Below are 23,440 nucleotides of genomic sequence, written 5' to 3' on the forward strand. Positions count from 1 at the left end.
ATGGTTTGCCGAAAAAACTTGCCGACACTCGTTTCATGAAACGGGGCATTTCACATATAAGCTCACGTACCTCTCGCATGATATAGCAAAAATGAAACGGTTAGAATGGATCTATTCCCCCATGCATCGGAGTTTGAATCTTCATGTTCGAAAATCACTTGGACTAAAAGTAAATTAAAGAATCACTGACATGTTAACAAACATGTCAATAATTATTTTTTTTAACCGATCCAACTTAATGTGAAAAAGCTTTGTTGTTTGTACCGACATGTTAAAAAGAAAAAAATAATTACAACTAAGAACCTAGCTTAAGCTTTACATTATAGCAAAAAGTTAAAATTTTTCATTACAACTCAGAACAAAGCTACTGAGCTAGTAAGAAGATCCGTAAGACTTCAAGGAGACTTGGGTTGTGGAGAATCACTTGCTGGCTTTGGCTTCTGCTTGAAGTTGTTGTGCTTTGTAAACCAAGTGGTGTACAGAAAGTGCTTCTGAGCTCCTACATGGTTGCATATCAATCTGAGCTTCTGCCTCTCCCTCATCCACCTCAGCACTATCTTCATGTGCCTCTTGCTCGTCAACCCTCTCAACCCGACTTTCTGAAAGAAAAAACCACTCAGACATTTCATCAAACACTTGGTGCGCGAAAAAGAAATCACTGAGATTACCTTGACGTGATCCCAGGTTTCGGAAATGGTGAGAGGACCGTGCTCCTTGACGATGTCGAAGATGGCCCTGGTGATGGTCTGTGTCTGCTCAGGTGGGGTATTGAGCTCTATGGGTTTCATCGGAGGTTTTGGTTTCCGAGCGATGCACCTGATCGCTGTCCCAAACATGTTTCTGATTTCCCTTTGCTAAAGAGAGTCGGCTAACAAATATAACCCGTTACGTAAAATGTTATTCATTTAATTTAGCACAGAGTAAATTGTAGCAATGATTCTTCAACTTTAATTAAATTGGAGCAACAGTTCATCAACTAAAAATCAATTACCATTTGTCCCTCAACTCATCAAAATGTGTAGTTTGGTCATTTTCGTCAATTTCGTCAGAATTTTGTCAAAATAAGTTATGTTGGAAGAACCATTGTTATAATTGAGGTCCCTCAACTCATCAAAACGTACAGCTATGATCATTTTTGTCAAGTACGTCAAAATTTTGTCAAAATAAGTTATGTTGAAAAGATGATTGCTACAATTGGATTAAACTTGAGAGATCATTGCTCCAATTGGGTTAAAGTCAAATGACCAATGATAATGAATTTTTAGTTGAGAGACCATAGCTGCATGTTTTGATGAGTTGAGGGATCAATAGTAATAGATTTTTAGTTGAGGGACGATTGCTACTTTCTTAGCGCTACTGAATCTTTTTCCCGAGTACGAATACGATGGTGTTGGTTTTCGACTCCCATCGACCATAGAGCTAAGGATTGCTGCGTGCACACCTGGTATATGTCGACCTGATCGAAGAATTTGTCTTCGTCATTACGATCTGGGTTGAGGTGACTGATCTTCCACACGCCATTATCCACAGTGAATCGAATCATAGCCTTACAGCCTGTTCTTGTGTCTAGTCTTCTTGTCACGCCCCAATTTCGACATAAGCCCAAAATTGACACGTGACAGCAAAAAATAGCGGTAGAGTATACTTAAACTTAACTGGGAGCGTCAAATCACCACCTTTGTTTTCTTCCCAACCTCCCAGTTCCAGTTTAAACAGCATGTTCACGTTTAATTTTACCAAAAAAAAAAATGAATGTGGGAATCAACCTACATCACCATTCTTTGATTTTTTTCAACCTTGCATGGCACGGGTCCAGTGTGGTGTCTCTTGCCAATAGTACAAATACATGTTAGTTATCGTTGCATTTCAAATAATAATAATAATAAAACGTGTTAGTTGCCTTGTATCGTTGGCACAAAATGCCACAGTAGCAGTTTATGCTGTGCCATGCATGCTGCAAGTGAATCAAGATAACTCTTCTACACCGTGCTTAAAAGTCGAGAAACCAGTGTGTCCAGACTCCAGAAGCACTCAAAGGGTTTATATTCATTTCTAGCCAAGACTCTGCACATAACCTAGAAATAAAATGCCAAGACAGCGTTCTAAACAGCAATAACACAGCAGCACATAAATTAAACTATAACGGCGCACAAGTGAAAAGATGCTACTTCAGATCAGTAAAATCCATTAATATTAATGTACTATAGCACTTAACGGCGATACAAAGTATATAAAGATTAACCGAGATAAATTATAGATTTCAAACTCCAGTATTGACAACAAATATAATAACCGGATACATCTAACATCAATGAACCGACACTAGAAAAAGAAAACGATGTACAATGTTGGCTTCTACAAAAGAAGAAAAATAAGAATCTAACCTTTCATTCTGAACATCTTATGCAATGAAGTGCAATTTTTTTTTTCAATCTAGGAGACTTGTCCTTTAGCTGTCACAACCGGGGGATTCCACACTCCCATTATCAAGAGACATATCGCGAACAGATTGGTCATCTACTTTGCTCAAATTTCCTAGCATGTAGGTAGTTTCCTCGTCACTTTCCAGCAACTTTATGGTCTCCGCTAACTTTTGTTTGACAATCCTTTTTCCCGAATCACACAATGAGCCTATACTGAAAACATTCGTTCCTTCATGCACTAACTCACTTAGGCGCAACGATTGAGCAGAGTTGGCCTTTCTATCTGATGACTTACTGAACTTATTACTCGCCACAATCCCTTTTTTTGCCTCTCTAGTCCATCTCTTCACTATGTATTGTGTCGGTATGCTTGTGAAGTTTTTAGAATCCAACACTTTGAGGGCATGACGACACAACAAGCCCATCGATTCAAATAACTTACAAGAACAAGAAACTGTGGATGTAGTAGAGTTGTACCGAATCATGAAGACTCTTTGATGACCTTCTTCGATTGCTTCATAAATATATTGGTTGCCGTCATTACCAACTTCCACCATCCTCACCCCAAAAATGCTCATAAGCTCATCTTCAAAGAATGAATACATTTTGACAGTGTACTCAGTAGCTGCATGCTTAAATATACTACTATTTACTCTAAGACGAGGCTTCGCATTTTTACAACGAAAATCCTCTTCCAACTCTGTGAACCGCATCTTTTTTATTTTTTGCTCGTAGTGCTGTACAAAACTAACAAGATCCACTATTTTTCTGGAAACTTGATGGAAAATGGTGTTCGTATTCTCACCCCTCTGGCTTGATCCAATATTTGCTGAGAAAGCATCTGAGCTAAATGCTGGACACCATTTATCTCGAAGTGAATACAACATCTTTAGCCACGAGTTGCTTTCAAGGTTGAACATTTTAATCATGTCATCCCAGGCATGTTGAAGTTCTTGTTCAGTAAAACAATCGTAAAAGCATTTGTAGAAGTGCTTCTTGAATTCAGGATCAGCATAAAGACTACCAAGATGTTGTGTAGCATTCTTGGAGATTTGCCAATTGCATAACAGATGGCGTGTCTCTGGAAACACAATCTCAATTGCCCTTGCCTTTTCCATTGCTTTATTCTCATCTGTGAAAATGGTTACTGGCTGTTTATTTCCCATTGACTCCAAAAATGTTTCAAACAACCACATAAATGAGGCAGTGCTCTCGTCCAATAAAAATGCACAACCAAATGAGATATTCTTCCAGTGGTGATTAACTCCCAAAAATGGAGCACAAATTAGATTGTTGTTGGTTTGAAACGTAGTGTCAAAGCATACAACGTCTGCAAAACAATCATAATCCAACTTTGATCTACCGTCTCTCCAAAAATAATTTGTGATCCGATTAAACTGATCCACCTGTACACTGTAGAAAAAACTCGGATCCTCCATCTGTTTATGCTTAAAATAGTTTATCAAGCTTTGTCCATCCCCTGCAATCAATTCATCCTTCCCCCTTTGCAAACAATTATGCGAATCTTTATTACTAACCCCGACATTCTCAGCACTTCCAAATTCCTTTCCCAAATATGATTGCAACTTTGGTGGTCGTATACTCCCATCAACCTTAGAGCTGCCAAGTATAGTTGCACGAACACTTGGTATATTTCTCCCCGACCTCAGAAACTGTCGCTCTTCAGGCCTAGCAAACTCGTGATTATGAATTGGATTAATGTACGAGAGCTTCCATACACCATTTTCCACATTGAACCGAATCACAGCCTTGCAACCTGTCCTTGTGTCCAATCTTCGAACTTTTCTCGCTTCACACAAGTCTTCATCTACTTGAAACCCTTCTTTCGAGCACGTGTATTCTCTCTGCCGGACATTGTTCTGCGAATCTCTCCGAAGATGACCTTTCCGAATACTAAAACCTTTGTTGAAGGCATAGGTGTTGCATAGCTGGTACGCCTCAGCTTCATCACTAACCTCCATTCCTACCCTCAGTTCATCAATTTCTCCGAAAATTTCATCATTGTCGCTTTTTTCTAATGATTCCTTTTGAGAATCACTATCCATTTAGCTCAAATCAGCCTAATCATAAACGAATAATTAATTTATGTAAATAAAATTAAAATTTAACTCCTAACAAAATAAAGGTGCAAAATTTAAGATGAATCCCAAATTTTTCAATAAAATCGAAATAGCCCATTTCGCTAAAACAGATGTTAATTCATATTATCAATCGCGAAATTAAATTGAAATAATTGTCTGATTCTTCCCCAAATTTTTCTCAGCCATTAAAATTTCAAAACTTTCAACTTCAAAATTTTCAGAAATGAAAAAAAGAAGGCAACAATCATATCATCAAAGAACCAGAGAGGAGAGACGATTACCTGGTTTTTCCGATAAACGAGAGAGAAGAAGAGAGTCGATACGTCGTCGTTTAGAGGAGGAACGGGAGGAGGAGTTTGGGCTGAGAGGAGTGCTGGCACTGTGTGAATAGAAAAGGGTCTAGAGATTAGGGAGGAACAAAACGCAGCGTTCTCATCCCGTCTCTATCAAATACAAAATTTCACTTTTGGCCTTTCTAATTTACGCCGAGTTTATTTTAGTCCTCCTAATTTTTATTGTGTCAATGTTGACCTTGTAATATACCAAAAGTTGCAACTCGACAGCTGGTTTGAGATTGTAGTGCTTTTATAAAAAACAGCTTATTAAAATACCTGAAGCATCAAATATATTTGGTAAAATAAAAAAAGCATTTTTTTTTTATAAATTAAGTTTATCCAACACTCAAATACTATTATTTTTGCAATTTGTTATAAACATTTTTACATAAAATAAATTTACCAAACACTTAACAAATTTAGTTTACAGCTGTTTATTCTCAGAAATATTTTTTTCAAAAAGAACAACAACACCAAACTAACCCACATTATAACCATCTTTTGAAAAAAATTCAAGAAAACTCCTTAAAATCCCATGACTAATAGTGTATTTTAGAAGTATTTCAAGTCATTCGGTCTTCTGCAGGTTGAAACAAACAAGGGGTAACTCATGAGTTCTGTGCAGGTGAAACAACCCATCCAGAATACACCGAGATTAAGACGACGTTGGATGACATTCTGGACAGATTACAAGTTCATGGCTACCAGCCAAACCTGGTTTCGGCCGCTTATGCTGTGGGAGACGAAGAAAAGACGGGTATATTAATGTCTCATAGTGAAAAGCTAGCTTTAGCATATGCATTGCTCAGTATAGATTCTGGTTCCGCCATTAAGATCATGAAGAACATTAGGATTTGCGGACACTGTCATTCGTTCATGTGCGGCGCGTCCTAGGTTACAGGGAGGGAGATTGTCGTGAGAGATAACATGAGATTCCACCATGGAAGAAGATTACAGTGCAATGTTTGATATGGCGGAAGGCCGGTTTTGAGTAATATGATCATCTAGGCAAATGTTTCAGCCAATGCAGTTGATATATTAACATAATAGACAACAAATTTTCACATCACAAAGACAGACATTGCGTAGTGCTCTCTGTGCATTAGCCACACAAACAACTCAGCTCACACCAGAGGCACCAGTAGCTTATTATATGACCGATATAATAGTAACAAACCACTGTATTTATATCTTGTGGTGTCCGCCGCGAAGCTTCTCTATGATCTTGTCCATGATCCCTTTCTTTTCGTGGTGCTCCTCCGTGTAAGCGGTGCCGCCGCCGGAGGGTGTGGTGGTCGACGTCGTAGTATGTGAGTACCGGGGATCATCCTTGTGGCCAGTACTCGGCAGCTTGTCCTCGATCTTGTCCATCATCCCTTTTTCCTGGTGGTGACCTCCTGGGTCGGCGGTGCCGTATGCTGTGTCAGTTGTGGTTGAGCCTGGGAGCTTCTCATTTATCTTCTGTTTCAGCCCCTTTTTCTTCCTCCTCCCACCTAGCCCATCATCCTCTGACTACAACACAATAATTAAATACCCAACATATAACTACCAAGAGAAAAATACAAGTTAACAATTTCATGGGAAATTTTACATTCCTTATTTCTCTTGAAATTGGGATACCAAGTCCATAAAAAATCCACCGGAAGAATTGAATGCCTTTATTGAATAATACTTGCATAACCTATCTTCATCGTAGAAATTTTATAATCATAACAGTTTTTATTTTTAATCTCCATTTAAGATTATGTGTACAAAAATCATTTAAATAGGATAATTTAAGATTATGTGTACAAAAATCATTTGAATAGAATATCGTTTTTAGTCATCCAAATGTATCACATAAATCAACAGTGTAGAAAAATCATTTGAATATGATATCGTTTAGTCATTCAAATATATCTCATATATATCAACAGTGTAGATACCAAGTAACATATATTATAAAGATCAACAGTCCATTTATTCCATAAATTTGGATGACTAAATAATGTTCGATTAAATGAACTTTTGTAAGGATTGATAATCTTTAAATTAATATTTAGAAATTGAATGGCCTCGATTATGAAACTTGTAGGATGAAGATACACAATTGGGGAAATGAGCTCAATTCCCAGGAGAGGAATGCAAATATTATTCTTTCTAGTGACTATAGTCAATTCTAATAAGATGTGATACGTTGATTTGCATTTACGGAGTACAATACATGAAACTAATTTAATCAGTAAGATGATACAAATAATTGTACATATTTACCCAAAATTAATACCATTAGTATCCTGGCTAATTGTATTAGGATTTACACACAAATTCATTTTCGTGGAAATTATGCGGTTAATTAAGTCTAATCTTTTTGCTAGCAAGGTCTAATCTTTTTAGACAAAACAATGGTACAAATTACAATATCCTACGAAAATTAAGATCAAATCTTTATATGGGAAAAAGAGATTACTTACAGAGCTAGAGCTTGAGCTGGCGGAGCGATGAAGCATGCCAGTGACACCATGGTGCTCTTTCCTGCCGTAATCGTGACCAAGTGTGCCGTGACCACCTGCCGTGGTGGCAGCATAGCCAGTGGTCACAACGGCCGTGTGATGAGCACCGTATTCTCCGGTGGCAGCAGGAGCGATGCCAGTAGTAGCACCGTGATGACCAAGTGGGTTTCCATACTTGTCCACTTGGGGAACCAAGGGGTTGCTGTTCTCGTCAGTTCCCTGAGTCGGGTTGCCGCAGGCGGCGGTGGGTGGTGCCCCGTATTGATGATTTTGTAAATGCGCCATTCTCTAAAAACACAATGAAACCTTTTCTTCTTCTTGGAAATTTTTTAATATGCTTCGATGAGGATTTGATTTTGATGAAGTCTGACAATTTGGGTCGGTTTATATAAGCAAAATAACAAAACATGCATGTCACAGTAGGGTTCTTGCCGTTTGCCAAACTTTAATAATTTGTAAAACTATCCCCACTCTCTCTCTGTATACATGTCGTATACGGTATACCTCACATTGCCACAAAAGCAACTCCCGACAGCAAAAATAGTGTTAGACATGTCGTATAGCTCACATTACCAATACCTTGAAAGCAACTGCCGACATCAAAAAATAATAGAACTTGGATTGTTCATGCTACTAGCTTCCATCGCTAGGACATGTACTTGGAAGCAAGCTATACAGCCACCTTGAATCAATGAATGAACCTTGAATCAACGAATGAATGAAAAGAAATGGAATTGAAAGCAAGCTACAGCTACCTCAAATCAATCAATGAACGAATGAAAAGAAAAGAAACCGCCTGCTTATCTTGTGTGACAAGACCATAGAGCGAGTGGCTCTTCTATGTGTGAAATTATCTTGTGTGACAAGACCATAGAGCGAGTGACCATTCTAGGTGGGCAGCTGTGTGAGAGAGAGGAATTCGAACTTGATATTGATATCAGCGGAGGCGTTTGCAAGTGGCAAACTAAATAACATGTTCATGTTCTTATTGCTACTCATTTTAACATAATAGACAACAAAGTTTTGTAAGCAGTATATCAATAAATAAACTACTGCAACACATCATACCAACACTACCCTAGGATTACCAACTAATATCAGATTCACCATAACTAGAGAAACACCAGTTTATAATCTACAAGACACTTACCTGGAGGCATCGCCATTGAAGAAACAACAGAAGAAGAAGTCTTCTACTTCCAACACTCGAAAGTCTCTTCTCTAAGTGAATAGGGTTTTAGATAATATTGAGAGCGTTAGTAAGGAAGCAGGGACTTCAACTATATATATATCCATCCATTTTGCTACAGATTCACTCGGTCCAACCTATTATCAGAAAGAGTGATAATCTCTATCTCTTAATAAGTTTTAGTCCTATCATGACTCTATATACTAGTATATATTTGATAAGGATCAAAATAGAACAGCTGCAACATACAAAACTCCACGATTCTTGTCATACCAAAGCTCTCAGACTCCTTGTGTTTCACATAACTAGTATGACTAGTTAAACGCCACCCAAGTAGTCCAGTTGTAATCTCATTGTCATTCAAACAAGTTTTACATTCTCCCACTTGAATGTCAATGATATGCCTCAATATTATAAGAATCATGATGATCATACAGTTCACAAAAGCTTGCAACTGATCCTTCATAGTAACTTGTCATCTTTAAGAAAAATATAGGACCACAAAAAACAAAGCACGAATAGCTTGCACTTTGCACTCTGTGATCACATACATATTTAGCTTAAAAACACTATGTCACTTTTGAGAGTCATGACGTCAAGAACTGACAATTCTCAGTTCCACATAACAAAATGAAATAATTCCAGTACCAAAGTTGTTTGTAGAAACATAATAAGCCAATTTAAACAAATCAATAACGATAACAAATTTGCAAGATAACTAACAATCGTCAATCAGTAAACAAAATAATTGAAACAAACCCAACACGGTTTATGGAGTGCTTACTCCCACTCATTAACTGAATCAAGGACCTCTCTTACTCCCATGTTGAAAACATGTTTCTTGAAAACTCCCACTGGTAAAGCCTTTGTCATTGGATCAGCAACCATTAAACTTGTGTTGATGTACTCAATTTCGACAGTTTCTTTCTTCACTTCATCTCGTACTTTTAAGTACTTGATGTCCATCAATATGCTGGCATAAGACCTCTTGTTATTCTTCGAAAAGAAAACTGCAGCTTTGTTGTCACAATACAACTTGAGAGACCTTTCAACACTGTCAACGATTTCCAATCCTTTCATCATGTTTTTAAGCCAAATGGCTTGTTGAGTTGTTGCATAGCACCCTATAAATTCAGCTTCCATAGTTGAAGATGCAATACCTTTCTGTTTTGCACTCTTCCACGATACTGCACCATTAGCCAACAGAAAGATATATGCATTAGTTGACTTTCTGTCGTCCACGCACCCTGCCAAGTCCGAATCCGTGAACCCTACCAATTCCAGCTTGTCCACATGACTATAAGTTAACATAAAATCTCTTGTTCTTTTGAGACACCTCAGTACCTTTTTCGCTGCAACCCAATGACATACACCAGGATTTGATTGAAACCTACCAAGCACACTCAGTGCAAAAGCCAAATCTGGTCTTGTGCATACCTGAGCATACATGAGACCCCCTACAAGAGATGCATAGGGCTTGTCTTTCATTCCCTCATTCTCTAATTCATTTTTGGGACATTAAACACTGCTCAGTTTGTCTCTTTTGCCGATAGGCAATTCTCCATTCGAACATTTGTCCATATTGAATCTTTTAGCATCTCTATCGATGTACTACCTTTGAGAAAGACCAAGAGACTTCGTAACACGATCTCTTACAATTTATATTCCCAAAACAAATCGAGCTTCCCCCAAGTCCTTCATGTTAAAGTTTTGAGTGAGCATACTCTTAGTTGACTGTAGTAGAGACATATCAGAGCTAGCTAATAATATATCGTCTACATACAATACTAAGAATATGACCTTCGCACCAAGGACTTTCAGATAAATACACTCATCCATTTTGTTCTCTTGGAAACCAGAAGCTGCCATTACCTGATCAAATTTCTTATTCCATTGCCTCGAGGCTTGTTTTAAGCCGTATATAGACTTATTCAGTTTACAAACCATCGTCTCATTCCCCCTTTCAACAAATCCAGGTGCTTGTTGCATGTAAATATCTTCTTCAAGATCTCCATTTAGAAATGCCGTCTTGACGTCCATTTGATGAAGTTATAAATCAAAATGTGCTGTGAGAGCTAGAATTATTCTCATGGAATCTTTTGTTGAGACTGGAGAAAATGTCTCATTATAGTCAATGTCTTCCCTTTGTGTAAAGCCCTTCGCCACTAACCTTGCTTTGTGTTTGTCAATGTTGCCTTATGAGTCTCGTTTTGTCTTGAACACCCATTTACAACCAATAATTTTTGTTGTCCCAATTGGCTTTGGAACTAAGCTCCACACACTGTTTTTCTCCATGGACTCCAGTTCTTCATGCATGGCTTGTTTCCATAATGTTGATCTTGAACTTGTTATGGCTTGATTGTAGGACAAGGGATCATCTTCATCACCTATAGTATGTTCTGCCTCATTTAGTTATGTTTATACCATATTTAGGGCCTCGTATTTAGATCTCGTACAAATACTCGGAGGACTTAAATGTAATTATATGATAAAGGAATGGGCAAATATGTAATAAAAGATGAGTCCTTATTCTATAAAAGGACCACTCACCCTCACAATTAGGGGAGGCCAATTCCTAGGCCTTCTCACCCCCTCTCAAAGCTCTCACTCTCAGAGCTCTCTCTCCCTTAGAAATACAATATCAGTGTGGACGTAGCCCAAACTTTGGGGTGAACCACGATACATCTTGTGTTATTTACATTTCATGCAGATTCACGGTCGGATTTACGTTGTTCCAAGACCTTCAGTTTTGTGCATCAACAAGGTATACAAAATCAGGCAACAATGTTGCCTTACGTACTCGCTGTGATTTTCGAATATTTGATTCAAAAACTGCAGTTACTGGATCATTCATAAGATCTACTTCAGTTAATTGTACTGGTGCATGTACTTCATGTTCCTGGACGTCTGCATGGGGCACATACTCCTCATTTGTTGTATCATCTGCATAAACCGTATGTGAATTGTCATGAAAAGGTTATGGCTGCATGTTCATGGGAATAATAAGGGTAGATGGATGTTGATCAATAATGTCACTATCAAGTGTGATTTCTTCGAATTTTGAGGATGTAGTTGCTGATATGCTGATGTCAGTTTCATCCCCATCTTCAAGAAATCTTGCATTATGGGTTTCCATAACCCTCGAGTGACTGTTAGGGCAATAGAATTTATACCCTTTAGACTTCTCAGAATACCCAATGAACTTGCAACTGGTGGTCCATGGATCGAGTTTTTTCTCTGTTGGATTATAGAATCTGGCATCGGCATTACAACCCCATACACGAAAGTGATGAAAACTCGGTTTCCTTCTTGTCCAAGCTTCGAATGGTACCATGTCAACGGACTTGCTCGGTACACGGTTCAATATATAATTTGTAATTTTCAGTGCTTCTTCCCAAAGAAACATTGAAAGCTTTGAATGTGCAAACATGGATCGAATCATGTCCTTCAGGGTTCGATTCCTTCGTTTAGCAACTCCATTTTGATGAGGAGTCCCAGGGGTAGTATACTGAGCCACAATGCCATTTTGTTCAAGATAAGTTGCAAAAGGTCATTTGTGTTGTCCAGCCTCAGTGAACTTGCCAAAATACTCACCACCTCTATCGGATCTCACAATCTTAATGTGTTTTTCTAGTTGTTTTTCAACTTCCAAATGAAATGTTTTAAAACAATGCAAGGCTTCAGATTTTTCAAAAATAAGAAAAACATATGCAAACCGTGAAAAATCATCAATGAAGGTTATGAAATATGATTTTCCACATATGGTCTTAATTGGAAAGGGTCCGCAAATATCAGTGTGTATAATTTCCAGTAGAGATTGGCTACGGTTTGACCCTATTTTCCTAGTATTGGTGAGTTTTCCTTTAAAACAATCAACACACTCTTTAAAGTTGCTGAAATCAAGTTGTGGCAACAAGTCTTGTTTTGTAAGTGTGATGATTCTTTCTTTAGAGATGTGCCCCAACCTTTTGTGCCAAAGCATTGAGGTTTTTTCATGAGTGAGCACTTGTTTTGAACCAGCACTTTGAACATTAAAACATTCAATCTCATACGTACAATTCATTTGCCACGTATCAACTTTAAGATATGCTTCACTAAGTAATTTATTCATGTCATTGGAATGGAAAAACTTTACACTTTGACTGTCACCCACTAATGTAAAGCCGGATTTAACTAACTTAGATGCAGAAATTGATTTCCTTCTCATGGAAGGTACATAGAGTACTGGACTCAAATCTAAAATAAAGCTAGAGGAAAGAACTAATTTGACACTTCCTATGGATTCGATAGCAACTTTGCTGCCATTCCCTACATAGACATTGTAGACTTCATTGTTTATCACCCTTGTTTTTTAGAAGCCCTGCAAAGAATTAGTTATGTGAATAGAGCAGCCTGTGTCAAACCACCAACTTTTAGGAGGAATGTAAACTAAATTAGACTCAACACATACAAAAATATTTATTTCGTTACCTTTCTTAACAAGCCTATTCTTGAAGCCATTGCAGTTCTTTCTTAAGTGACCTATTTCTTTGCAAAAATAACACTCTTTTTCTTTCTCAAGTTCAATGTTAACATGCTTTATTTTATGAGATCCTTTAGAGATGATGTTAGTATTTTTAAATGAAGAAGAAATTTCTTTCTTCTTCTTCTTACCAGCAACCACAATTGAACTTTGAGTGAAGTCCTTTTTGCGTTTTTCACCTTGCACAAAAGTCACATCAACTGATTTGTCACTCTTGAGCCGATCTTCTTCTTGTGCACACATAATGATCAGTTCATCGATGCCCTATTTGTCTTTTTGAGTGTTATAAAAAACCTTGAGCTGCCCATATTTTGAAGGCAAGGAGTTCAAGGCCATATGAACTAAGAACTGGTCAATCATGGGTACTTCGAGATCCTTCAACTTCTAAGCAAGATCAACCATCTTGAGAATGTGTTCTCTGACACTTCCCTCACCATCAAATTTCATAGAGGTAATTTGAATGAGAAAAGTCCCAGTTTCAGCCTTGTCAAATTCTTTAAATTTTTCCCCAACTGCAGCCAAGAAGTCTTTTGCATTGTCTTGTTTTGGAACACCCCCTTTAACTGATGGAGCCATAGCCTTCCTTGTAATCATCAGGGACATTCGGTTTGTTCTCTCCCACTTTTCAAACTTTGCCTTATGATCTGCAGTGCTCTCTGTAGTAATAGCTGCAGGTTTTTCCTCCCTTAATGCCAAATCGAGATCCATAAGGCCAAGAACCATTTCAACATCCTCCTTCCACTTCTTGTAGTTAGAACCGATCAGAGTCTCAATATTGTTGAAATTGAGAGATGTCATATGAGGAGCTACAAAACCAAATATTAATTTTTATAGTTCTTAGTCATTATGTATCAACAAACAGAAGAAAAGATTACGCCTAATCTTTTCCCAACATATAATCATATAAACATAGTATCATCTTTGGACAGAAACTATTTATACTAGATTTGCATAGCCAAAATATTGAAAACGAGGGCAGTTTACATAACTCCAACACTTTTAAGCAGATGAAGAATGCAATCTTGTCAATTCAATATTTCACTATACATTGATTGATTTATTTATTTAACTTGAATAAATAAACACTTTTGAGCAGATTATTATTCACTTGATACAAATAAATCACATGTCTAATCCTTTAGACAACAACAAAATCAACAAACTAAACACTTTTGAACAGATTAGGTGTTGAGATCCTTGTTTACGATTCAAATTTTATTTATTAGTTCGGTTTTGACAAATAAAACATGAATCCAAAAGTTCTTCTGGGTTGAGTGTTCCAATATTGCAATTGTTCTTTGAACGATCTTCTCTAGACAAAAATAGCAAACACAACTGGAGGTATACACGGCAATATTTGATTATATATATAAATATATTGATCATGCAAATTTCTTTGTAAGTATGCAACGGAAGCATTTAATGACATAGGATCAAAATATATAGATCAATCAAATCGAAAGTTAACCATATATTAAATAAAGAACCCTAGTCATGTTAGGTTGGCTCTGATACCACATGTAAGCAGTATATCAATAAATAAACTACTGCAACACATCATACCAACACTACCCTAGGATTACCAACTAATATCAGATTCACCATAACTAGAGAAACACCAGTTTATAATCTGCAAGACACTTACCTGGAGGCATCGCCATTGAAGAAACAACAGAAGAAGAAGTCTTCTACTTCCAACACTTGAAAGTCTCTTCTCTAAGTGAATAGGGTTTTAGATAATATTGAGAGCGTTAGTGAGGAAGCAGGGACTTCAACTATATATATCCATCCATTTTGCTAGAGATTCACTCGGTCCAGCCTATTATCAGAAAGAGTGATAATCTCTATCTCTTAATAAGTTTTAGTCCTATCATGACTCTATATACTAGTATATATTTGATAAGGATCAAAATAGAACAGCTGCAACATACAAAACTCCACGATTCTTGTCATACCAAAGCTCTCAGACTCCTTGTGTTTCACATAACTAGTATGACTAGTTAAACGCCACCCAAGTAGTCCAGTTGTAATCTCATTGTCATTCAAACAAGTTTTACAAGTTTCACATCACAAAGATAGACATTGCATAGTGCTCTCTGTGCATTAGCCACACAAACAACTCAGCTCACACCAGAGGCACCAGTAGCTTATTATATGGCCGATATAATTGTAACAACCACTGCATTTATATCTTGTGGTGTCCGCCACGAAGCTTCTCTATGATCTTGTCCATGATCCCTTTCTTTTCGTGGTGCTCCTCCGTGTAAGCGGTGCCGCCGCCGGATGGTGTGGTGGTCGACGTAGTAGTATGTGAGTAGTGGGGGTTATCCTTGTGGCCAGTACTCGGCAGCTTGTCCTCGATCTTGTCCGTCATCCCTTTTTCCTGGTGGTGCCCTCCTGGGTCGGTGGTGCCGTATGTTGTGTCAGTTGTAGTTGAGCCTGTGAGCTTTTCATTTATCTTCTGTTGCAGCTAGCTTCTATCGCTAGCACATGTACTTGGTGTTGGATAAATATCAACAATCAATGATAAATTTATATATGTTAATAAATAATAAATACAAATAAATAATTTACCAGAGTATAAACATAACGAAATAATATTAGACAGACAAATTGAAAATCAAAGCTTGCGTACCGTAATGTCCTTGAAATATAAATTTCATCCCTATTCAGTGCTTGTAGTTCTACAAACGTCTGCTTCACCAATATTCAATTGACACACCCCGACCTAAATCAGGGCGTGTTGGCCGTCACGTAGAAGTGAAGTAACCATGTGCATAGTGCGGAAACAATAAAGATATAAGAGAAATATGAATGAATAAAAACCAAACTACTAGCCTTACTAGTTAAGATAAGGTGCTAGAACGAGATTAAGTGTGAAATACACAACTAGAGCATAAATAGCCTAAGTGCAATCAAGCAGGACAAGTACTAATTTACAACACTCAAGGGTGATCCTACATTTATGATGTTCTGTTAAAACCACCGTTGAAATCCCCGTGAGCCACCAAAGCATTTCCACCTAAAACCTAGATGGGCGCAAAACAGAAAGTGTGAGTAGGCAAAAACAAAGTTTTGCAAAATCATTTCATTTCTCAAAAGTTCTAACCCCTCGCCCTAAAACCTGTATAATTTCCCAGAAAATAATAATAATAATAATAATAATACTAATAATAATAATAATAATAAGCTGTATCAGAAATCATACTCAAGATGAAAATCCATAGAAGTATACCATGCCAAAGTATCTTAATGCAATGCCATAAATAATCCAGACAAAATATATCAATGTCAGGTATCGCATCAGCTGAATCCCTCTAACTCAAACTGTATGGTTGAGTCTATAGCTCATAACCAATCTCAATCATATCATATCAATTCTTGCACACGAGTCGGAACCACCTAAAGTGGTCTGTACGACAAGAGTAGGTGTAAAATAAATATGCTCTAGTGCTACGATCACATGAAGGCTGTGCGAATAATCGCGGGTCACTTACGAGTCGGAACCATCTAAAGTGGTTTGTACGAAAAGCCTTTGCACCTAACTTGGATCCTAGGTGAGCATATGGTGCGAGAGGTGAATGTCACGTGAAAGACTGTACCCTAACTTTGGACGGGAGCACTAACACCAAGGTGCAGGTTTATGAGCTCTCAATACATCACATCATATCTCACATAACTGAAGTAACCTCATATCTTTAATTTATGAACTTACCTAGCACTTACCTGTGCGTCTGCAGCACCAATCATAAATATATGCAACTACTAATGCATAAATAAAATAGGCAGATACTTTACATGGCATTTCAAAACGTAAAATCATTCAAATTCATTTTTTGGGAAAAATCTCAAAGTTTATAGGTATATACGGAAAACCAAAAGCACACTCATTGATATGTCGAAGGGTCGTAGCCCTCGAGCCTCGATTGATGGCACTCGTCCTTAGGATAGGTCTCACCTATATGCGAAATAACTGAATAAACATTATTTAAAGCACATACACAAAACTAAGAAATAACTTCTCATACATTGCTCAAATGAGGTATTTGAATATACCACCATGATTTACTCAACCTCAGGAACATCCTCATATTTTTAGAAAAATTTTCCGACCTCCCACGCCCCGCCACGCACCGGCCAAGGCATGGCCAAACGTGCTCCCATGCGCGGCCAAACCCTAACTGAGCCTAACGACCATTAGGAATATTCCGTTAAAACCTTAACAAAAGTTAAATGCGTTACCTGACGCCATTAGAATATTCTGTCAGACTTGACAAAATATTCTCCTTCATATTCCTGGGTTCGCCGGAGAATGTTGTCGGAGCCGCTACGATCGCCTGAAACTGGGAAAATAATCAAACCTTCATATCTTCCTCATTTCTCAACCAAAACTCACGAAATTTATACCAAATTGAAGCTTACAACAAGAAGAACAAAACCTTACCAATTTCACGCCTAGAAATCCATGGGATTTCATCGGATAAACCTCGATAATTCGGCCAAAATTGAAACTTGCCAAACTTAACTTCCCGACATCCAAAACACTTTGTTTTTCTTCTCCAAGCTTTGTGAAGACGTCCTAAGGCTCACTAGCAACTTAAAATCTCCTAAAAACTTCACATTCACGATCATATGAACAGTGCCTTAAAACTGGGATTTCTGGTTCTCGGGAAAACAAGGTCTTCACGTCAAACTAAAGGCATAGATGACCACCTGGACTCACGAGGAACACATAAACAACCTCCTCGACGTCGATCCGTGAAGATAGGGTAAGGTTTGGGTGTTGTCCATACGAGTACGAAAATGGCAGAAAATTCGAGGGAAGGAGAGAGAGAAAGTCAACGGGAAAGGGTTTGTGTGAGTGTGTGTGGTCCAGCTGGGTCACCAATCAAAATAAATAAAAGCTTAAGTTTTAATTGGATCCAATTAATTAGGAATAGAGCTAACTGGCCTTTTTTTCTTAGCCCAATCTACACAACACCACGAAACGCTCAAGGGTACTTTAGTCTTTTCACACCACCGATGAAATAATTCAAGACGGGCTGTGATCAATGATCTAAGTTAGAATTCCAACACCGGAAAACTTGACTTCTGGCTAATTTCTTTGTGGTTCTCTCAGTAAGAATGTTTGGGATTGTAGAAGAATTTTATGTTTCTATGTTCTAAATGTCATGCAGATTGATGTATATATAATAGGTTTATGCATGTTTGCAACAGGTATGAGAATGGGATGAGTTTGTTAGGAGACATCTTCTCAAAGGGGTGCTTTGTTCTCTGGCGTTCTTTCATCACTTCAGACTTCATCTGAAAAGATGAGTCTATTGATATAAAAAATAATTAATTAATTAAAAATAAGTAATTAAAAAATTTAATTATAAAGCCCAATCTCAAACTTGAGCCCAATTTTATGATCTATGACCCATTACTCCATTCACTCTCTACAAGGGACAAAATCTTATAAAATAAAAATCTTTTAATAGTGACTAATATGGGATCATAAAATTTCTACTCAAAATTTCTAACACTTAAAAGCAAGCTACAGCTACCTCAAATCAATCAATGAAACCGCTCCCAGTAGGTGGGCGGCGTGCTCGTCTTGTGTGACAAGACCGTAGAGCGAGTGGCTCTTCTCTGTGTGAACTTATCTTGTGTGACAAGCCCATAGAGCGAGTGACTATTCTAGATGAATTCGAACTTGATATTGATATCAGCGGAGGCGTTTGCAAGCGGGCAAACTAAATAACATGTTCATGTTCTTATTGCTAATTTGTAGGACCTTATTAAACCAATATTGCAACAGTAGTTAAACCGGAATTACCGTTACTCGAACGAGCACTAAATATATTAATATAAACGACAGACAAAGTTACATATCACAAAGACAAACGATACTGTGTAGTGTTCGGTGCATTAGCCGCACCAGAGCTGAGCTCGCACCAGGCTCCGCTAGCTTATTATAAGATTCAACAACACTAAACCACTGTATACATACTGTAGGCTTTTATTAATACAGGAATGGTATATAATGTCTACTGGTTTCCTCCGGGAAGCTTCTCTTTGATCTTGTCCATGATCCCCTTCTTTTCGTGGTGCTCCTCCGTGTAGGTGGCACCGCCGTAGGGAGTTGTGGTCGTACTAGCATGTGTTGTGGTTGAGTAGTGGGGGTCATCCTTGTGGCCAGTACCCGGCAGCTTGTCCTTGATCTTGTCCATCATCCCCTTTTCCTGTTGGTGCCCTCCTGGGTAGGTGGTGCCAGCGGTGCCGTAAGTTGTCTCAGTCGTGGTTGATCCCGGGAGCTTCTCCTTTATCTTCTGTTTCAACCCCTTCTTCTTCCTCCTCCCACCTAGCCCATCATCCTCCGACTACACCAAAATAAATACACGCCGACATATGAATTTCTTTTTCAGAGGGAATTACAAGTTAATTAACAATATTAATATTATAATTAGTGTATAAAAGAAATTGATGATCAAATCCTGCCAATAAGAGTTGGATCTTGCATAAAAATTGTATCTACGCGATTGTATACAAGTTAAAAATTTCCGAGGGAATAACTTCTGTTTTAAATGAAATCTATCTTGTTGTATTAATTAAAAATTAGTAAACATGCTACAGTACAAACATTCTCATGAATATATATTCAACCCTAAATGTTGCAAATCAATCCACATTTGCAAGGTGTACATAGAGCAGAGAAATGTTTTAGTTAATCGAAACACGCCTAATACACCTGGTCTAATAATGCTACCATTAAAATTTTTGCCTATTGACCAGGTGACATGATACAAATAACAATAGGGGACCGCCTACATATAGAGAAATTTTTATTGTATCAGAACACGCCTAATTCACCAGGTCTAATACTATCGATTAAATATTTTACTAGTTTCTAATAATACAATTATATTGGGGTACTGGACCTTGCTACAGGCGCATTGAAAATTTTCTACGTGCTTATATTAGGATTGAACATAAATTCATGCGTGTGTGCCTAATTAAGCCTAACCTTTTTGGCATAACTTGGTCAATAGACAAAATCATGGTACGCGCTATTAAGTGAATCCTACGTAAATTAACATCACATTTTCATATGAGAAAAAAATAAGAAATCACTTACAGAGCTAGAGCTTGAGCTGCCAGAGCGGTGGAGCGCGCCAGTGACACCATGGTGCTCTTTCCTGCCGTAATCGTGACCAGTGGTCGCAGCGGCTGTGTCATGAGCACCGTATCCTCCGGTGGTGGCACCTGTAGTAGCACCGCCAAGTGGGTTCCCGTACTCGTCGGTTCTCTGGATCGGGTTGCCGTAGGCGTCGGTTGGCTGTGCCCCGTGTTGATTATGCAGATGCGACATTTTTCAAATAACACAATTTGAGTATGGAAGTCTGGATAATTTTGTTTGGGATTTGATGGGATTGGAGGGAAAATATGGCGGGATTATATAGGGAACCAACAAAACACGCGTGTCACAGTAGGGTTTCTTACTTCTTACACCTACGTGAATAGTGACCTTCGATCCTGATGACACGTTGGCTACTGGGACACCTGGCGACGTGAAAGAGGAACAAGTGTATCCTGCTGTCGGCATAGAATAATCAGATAGATAAGATTAGATAAGGGAGTCAGTCCTTATCATGGAGTTAAAAAGCTCGTGACACTCCACCGCGTCTGTGACTTTACGTGGTTGATAGATAACGACCTCTTGGATATGTTCAAGATTGGAACTTGGAAAGCATGGCATGGTTACGTTTTTTACACATGCATGGCCGTGTAATTATCTTGATTTTTCTTTTTTATAGACGTGGGGAATTTGGATACGGATGAAGGGTGACTACGTACACTTGCTTTGTAATTATCTTGATTTAGATTTTTTTAATAATTTAGAATTTTTTTATAAGAACTTTCATGAAAAAAACTTGGACTAAATTTATTTTAATAAAAACTCATGTTATAATTTTATCTAATGAAAAAGACTTAAACTTTAATGAAAAGACATAATTTTAATATTTTAAAAATAAAAAAAACTGACACGCGGACTTACGCGCCCCTTACACAAACTATTTATGAAACTTATTACATTATTTTGAAACTTAATTGTACTACACTGTTTATAAAATTTAACGGTACGACACTGTTTATGAAACTTATTACACTATGTATGAAACTTTTATGAAACTTACCGGTACAACACTATTTATGAAACTTTGTACACTGTTTATGAAACTGTTGACCCTAAAAACTACCAAGCCTACGTTGTGTGCAGGCCGAGTAATTAATAAGCTAACTACGTCATTCGGTTGTGTGCGGGGTGTGCCAACTTGTTGGCCGAGCTCGGTCAAGGAGTAAAATTTGTTGATGTTGCGTTGATGCGCTACTGACTTCTCGATCTTGCAATTGCGGTTGAGGAAGGAACACTCTCGGCCTTCGGGTTCTAAAGCCTAAAGACAAGGCTGCTAATTCTATGAAGTTCAATATCAAATTCGGCTCCCAGGGTGCCGAATGTAGTAACCTGGTAACACCTCACTTTGCCGAGAAGGCTGATGAGATGACATCTGCCAATAAGGATTCGAAAATCCTTCTCGACCAAGACTTGGATAGATAACCAATCGGTCTCGTCGCAGTGCTGTTTATCCAAACTTAAGGTACTTCGCGATCGGCTAATTCTACGGCAACAATGCTATTTATCCAAACTGAAGATGTTCGCCGATTGCCTTCACAGTGCTGTTTATCCAAACTAAAGATGTGCTGGTGAAAAAGAAAATAAAAATCTCAAGGTTGTTGACAGGTTTCTCGTAAAGCGAAAGTTTGCGTAGGGTAGTTTGTGTGTTGAGTTGGAGGGGCTTTTTAGCCGCTTGATATTTATAGATATCTGCAGGCCCAAGTCACGAAAACCAATCCTAATTGCACTGTGACTCTAAGTCTTTATTGGTTGCTAACCCCACGTCTTATCAAAACTTGTTGTCATCTTGTAACCCGATGCAATCTTGTTTTTAACTAATAACCTTTATCCATTATCATCATAACCTTTATCCATCATCATAACCTTCTGTTGAAGACCACATGCATGCATGATGACTAATTCACCAACTTAAACTCTAAAAAGTAATTTTAACTGATGAAATATAATCACCATATCCCTTAGATACAGCCACGTGCACCAATCACATCCATGAATTCCAAGTCAACTTGAATTGTACCACCCACTTCTATATCAGAAATAGAACTTTGGTTTTAATAATAATCAATCACATAGGAGATTGCATGCACCTGGGGCCTGATAAGATGAGCCTATTCAAATGTCCTCGCGCGCTCCTCTGAAGACGGATCAGATCATCTTTTTCCAAAACAACTAACTGGATATATCAAATATTAGGTTTAAATATCCTAGTTATTATTAAGAGATAATATTATAATTAAAATCACAATATCATTTCTCAATAATAACTAAAAATTATTTCAACCACTTTATCATCCAACGGTCTAAAACCCTTCTCATTCAACGACCTCGATTACTCAGGCCGATAATGTAAAAACGGGTCCAAACAGAAACTTAACGATACTACATTGTTTATGAAACTTAACAGTAGATACTCGTCCTAGATTTTCAAGTTCTTTCACTAGAATGCAATAAAAAGTTTTTTTTTTTTTTTTAACATGATAGAGATCAATGTCCACACTTTTAAAGTCATGCATGGCTAAAAAAAACATGATAAAGATCAATGTTAACGCCCACACCTGACCAACTCCCTCCTAACCATACCACCGCAAATGTGGTTTTGAATCGAACGAAACCCACTTCAATTTGAAATTTTAATTTTAGAGGAATAAAATATGCTTGGATTATGTCAAAGGGTTATGCAACTGAAGGATTGGTTGGGTGCTCTTTGCACACGCTTTTAGTTAGGTTTTTTTTTTCATCCTCTTGTCCTTATCATTAAATAAAGTTATAGCATAGTTTTTTTTTGTTAAAACTCAAAGTTTTGAAGCCATTTTCATTAGCTTTTTTTTTATTGATTTCTTTATATCTTTAATTAATCACGACAACATATAGATTTCGTTTAGAAGTACTTTTATAATGACTAAAATCGCTTCTAATGGCATGGATTGTGGGTTTTAAAAACATTTTAAGTGCTTTTTGAAAGAAGCTTAAGATATATGCTTCTTGCATGAAGCATAAGATATATGCTTCTTACAGGAAGCACATAAAGTTTTTATTTTATTTTATTTTTTTAAATCCACTTGAATTATTAAAAATTGGTTAAAAACATTTAGACTGAAAATGTTTTTTCAGTCATTTTAAATTTACTTCTAAGTGAGCTAATATATAGAAGTTACAACTTTTCGCAAAGTTTTTTTTTTTGGTAAATGTGTAAGATTTAT

The 23,440-nt window shown here is 37.6% G+C and overlaps 4 protein-coding genes and 1 long non-coding RNA gene across 7 annotated transcripts; 1 reads left to right on the forward strand and 4 right to left on the reverse strand.

The window, feature by feature from the left end:
* Positions 1-289: 289 nt before the first annotated feature.
* On the reverse strand, positions 290-1,575 carry LOC126590665 (uncharacterized). The gene is made up of 3 exons (XM_050256149.1): positions 1,442-1,575; positions 669-868; positions 290-599 (listed from the first exon to the last, which is right to left on the reverse strand). Exons 2-3 carry the CDS (start codon positions 834-836, stop codon positions 396-398), a joined length of 372 nt encoding a protein of 123 aa, XP_050112106.1. The 5' UTR covers positions 837-868; positions 1,442-1,575; the 3' UTR covers positions 290-395.
* Positions 1,576-1,612: 37 nt separating this feature from the next.
* On the reverse strand, positions 1,613-4,962 carry LOC126590475 (protein FAR1-RELATED SEQUENCE 5-like). 2 transcript variants are annotated; one of them, XR_007612085.1, is made up of 3 exons: positions 4,807-4,962; positions 2,385-4,504; positions 1,613-1,766 (listed from the first exon to the last, which is right to left on the reverse strand). XR_007612085.1 is itself a non-coding variant. In XM_050255925.1 (2 exons), the coding sequence occupies exon 2, from the start codon at positions 4,487-4,489 to the stop codon at positions 2,450-2,452; it is 2,040 nt and encodes a 679-aa protein (XP_050111882.1). In that variant the 5' UTR covers positions 4,490-4,504; positions 4,807-4,962; the 3' UTR covers positions 2,169-2,449. The 2 variants fall into 2 exon arrangements, 1 of the variants encoding a protein (XP_050111882.1); XM_050255925.1 differs by lacking the exon at positions 1,613-1,766 and having other exon boundaries at positions 2,169-4,504.
* Positions 4,963-5,875: 913 nt separating this feature from the next.
* LOC126590598 (dehydrin DHN3-like) lies at positions 5,876-7,767 on the reverse strand. The gene is made up of 2 exons (XM_050256074.1): positions 7,314-7,767; positions 5,876-6,372 (listed from the first exon to the last, which is right to left on the reverse strand). Exons 1-2 carry the CDS (start codon positions 7,635-7,637, stop codon positions 6,046-6,048), a joined length of 651 nt encoding a protein of 216 aa, XP_050112031.1. The 5' UTR covers positions 7,638-7,767; the 3' UTR covers positions 5,876-6,045.
* Positions 7,768-8,106: 339 nt separating this feature from the next.
* On the forward strand, positions 8,107-18,917 carry LOC126590678 (uncharacterized). Of its 2 annotated transcripts, XR_007612129.1 has the most exons (3): positions 8,107-8,194; positions 8,245-8,308; positions 18,791-18,917. It is a non-coding gene; the product is annotated as an uncharacterized LOC126590678 (long non-coding RNA). The 2 variants fall into 2 exon arrangements; XR_007612125.1 differs by having other exon boundaries at positions 8,145-8,308.
* LOC126590636 (dehydrin Xero 1-like) lies at positions 18,867-20,486 on the reverse strand. The gene is made up of 2 exons (XM_050256117.1): positions 20,181-20,486; positions 18,867-19,425 (listed from the first exon to the last, which is right to left on the reverse strand). The coding sequence occupies exons 1-2, from the start codon at positions 20,412-20,414 to the stop codon at positions 19,093-19,095; spliced, it is 567 nt and encodes a 188-aa protein (XP_050112074.1). The 5' UTR covers positions 20,415-20,486; the 3' UTR covers positions 18,867-19,092.
* Between the last annotated feature and the right edge of the window lie 2,954 nt (positions 20,487-23,440).

Source organism: Malus sylvestris, chromosome 2 (genome assembly GCF_916048215.2).
Source record: "Malus sylvestris chromosome 2, drMalSylv7.2, whole genome shotgun sequence".
Classification (NCBI taxonomy): Eukaryota; Viridiplantae; Streptophyta; class Magnoliopsida; order Rosales; family Rosaceae; genus Malus; species Malus sylvestris.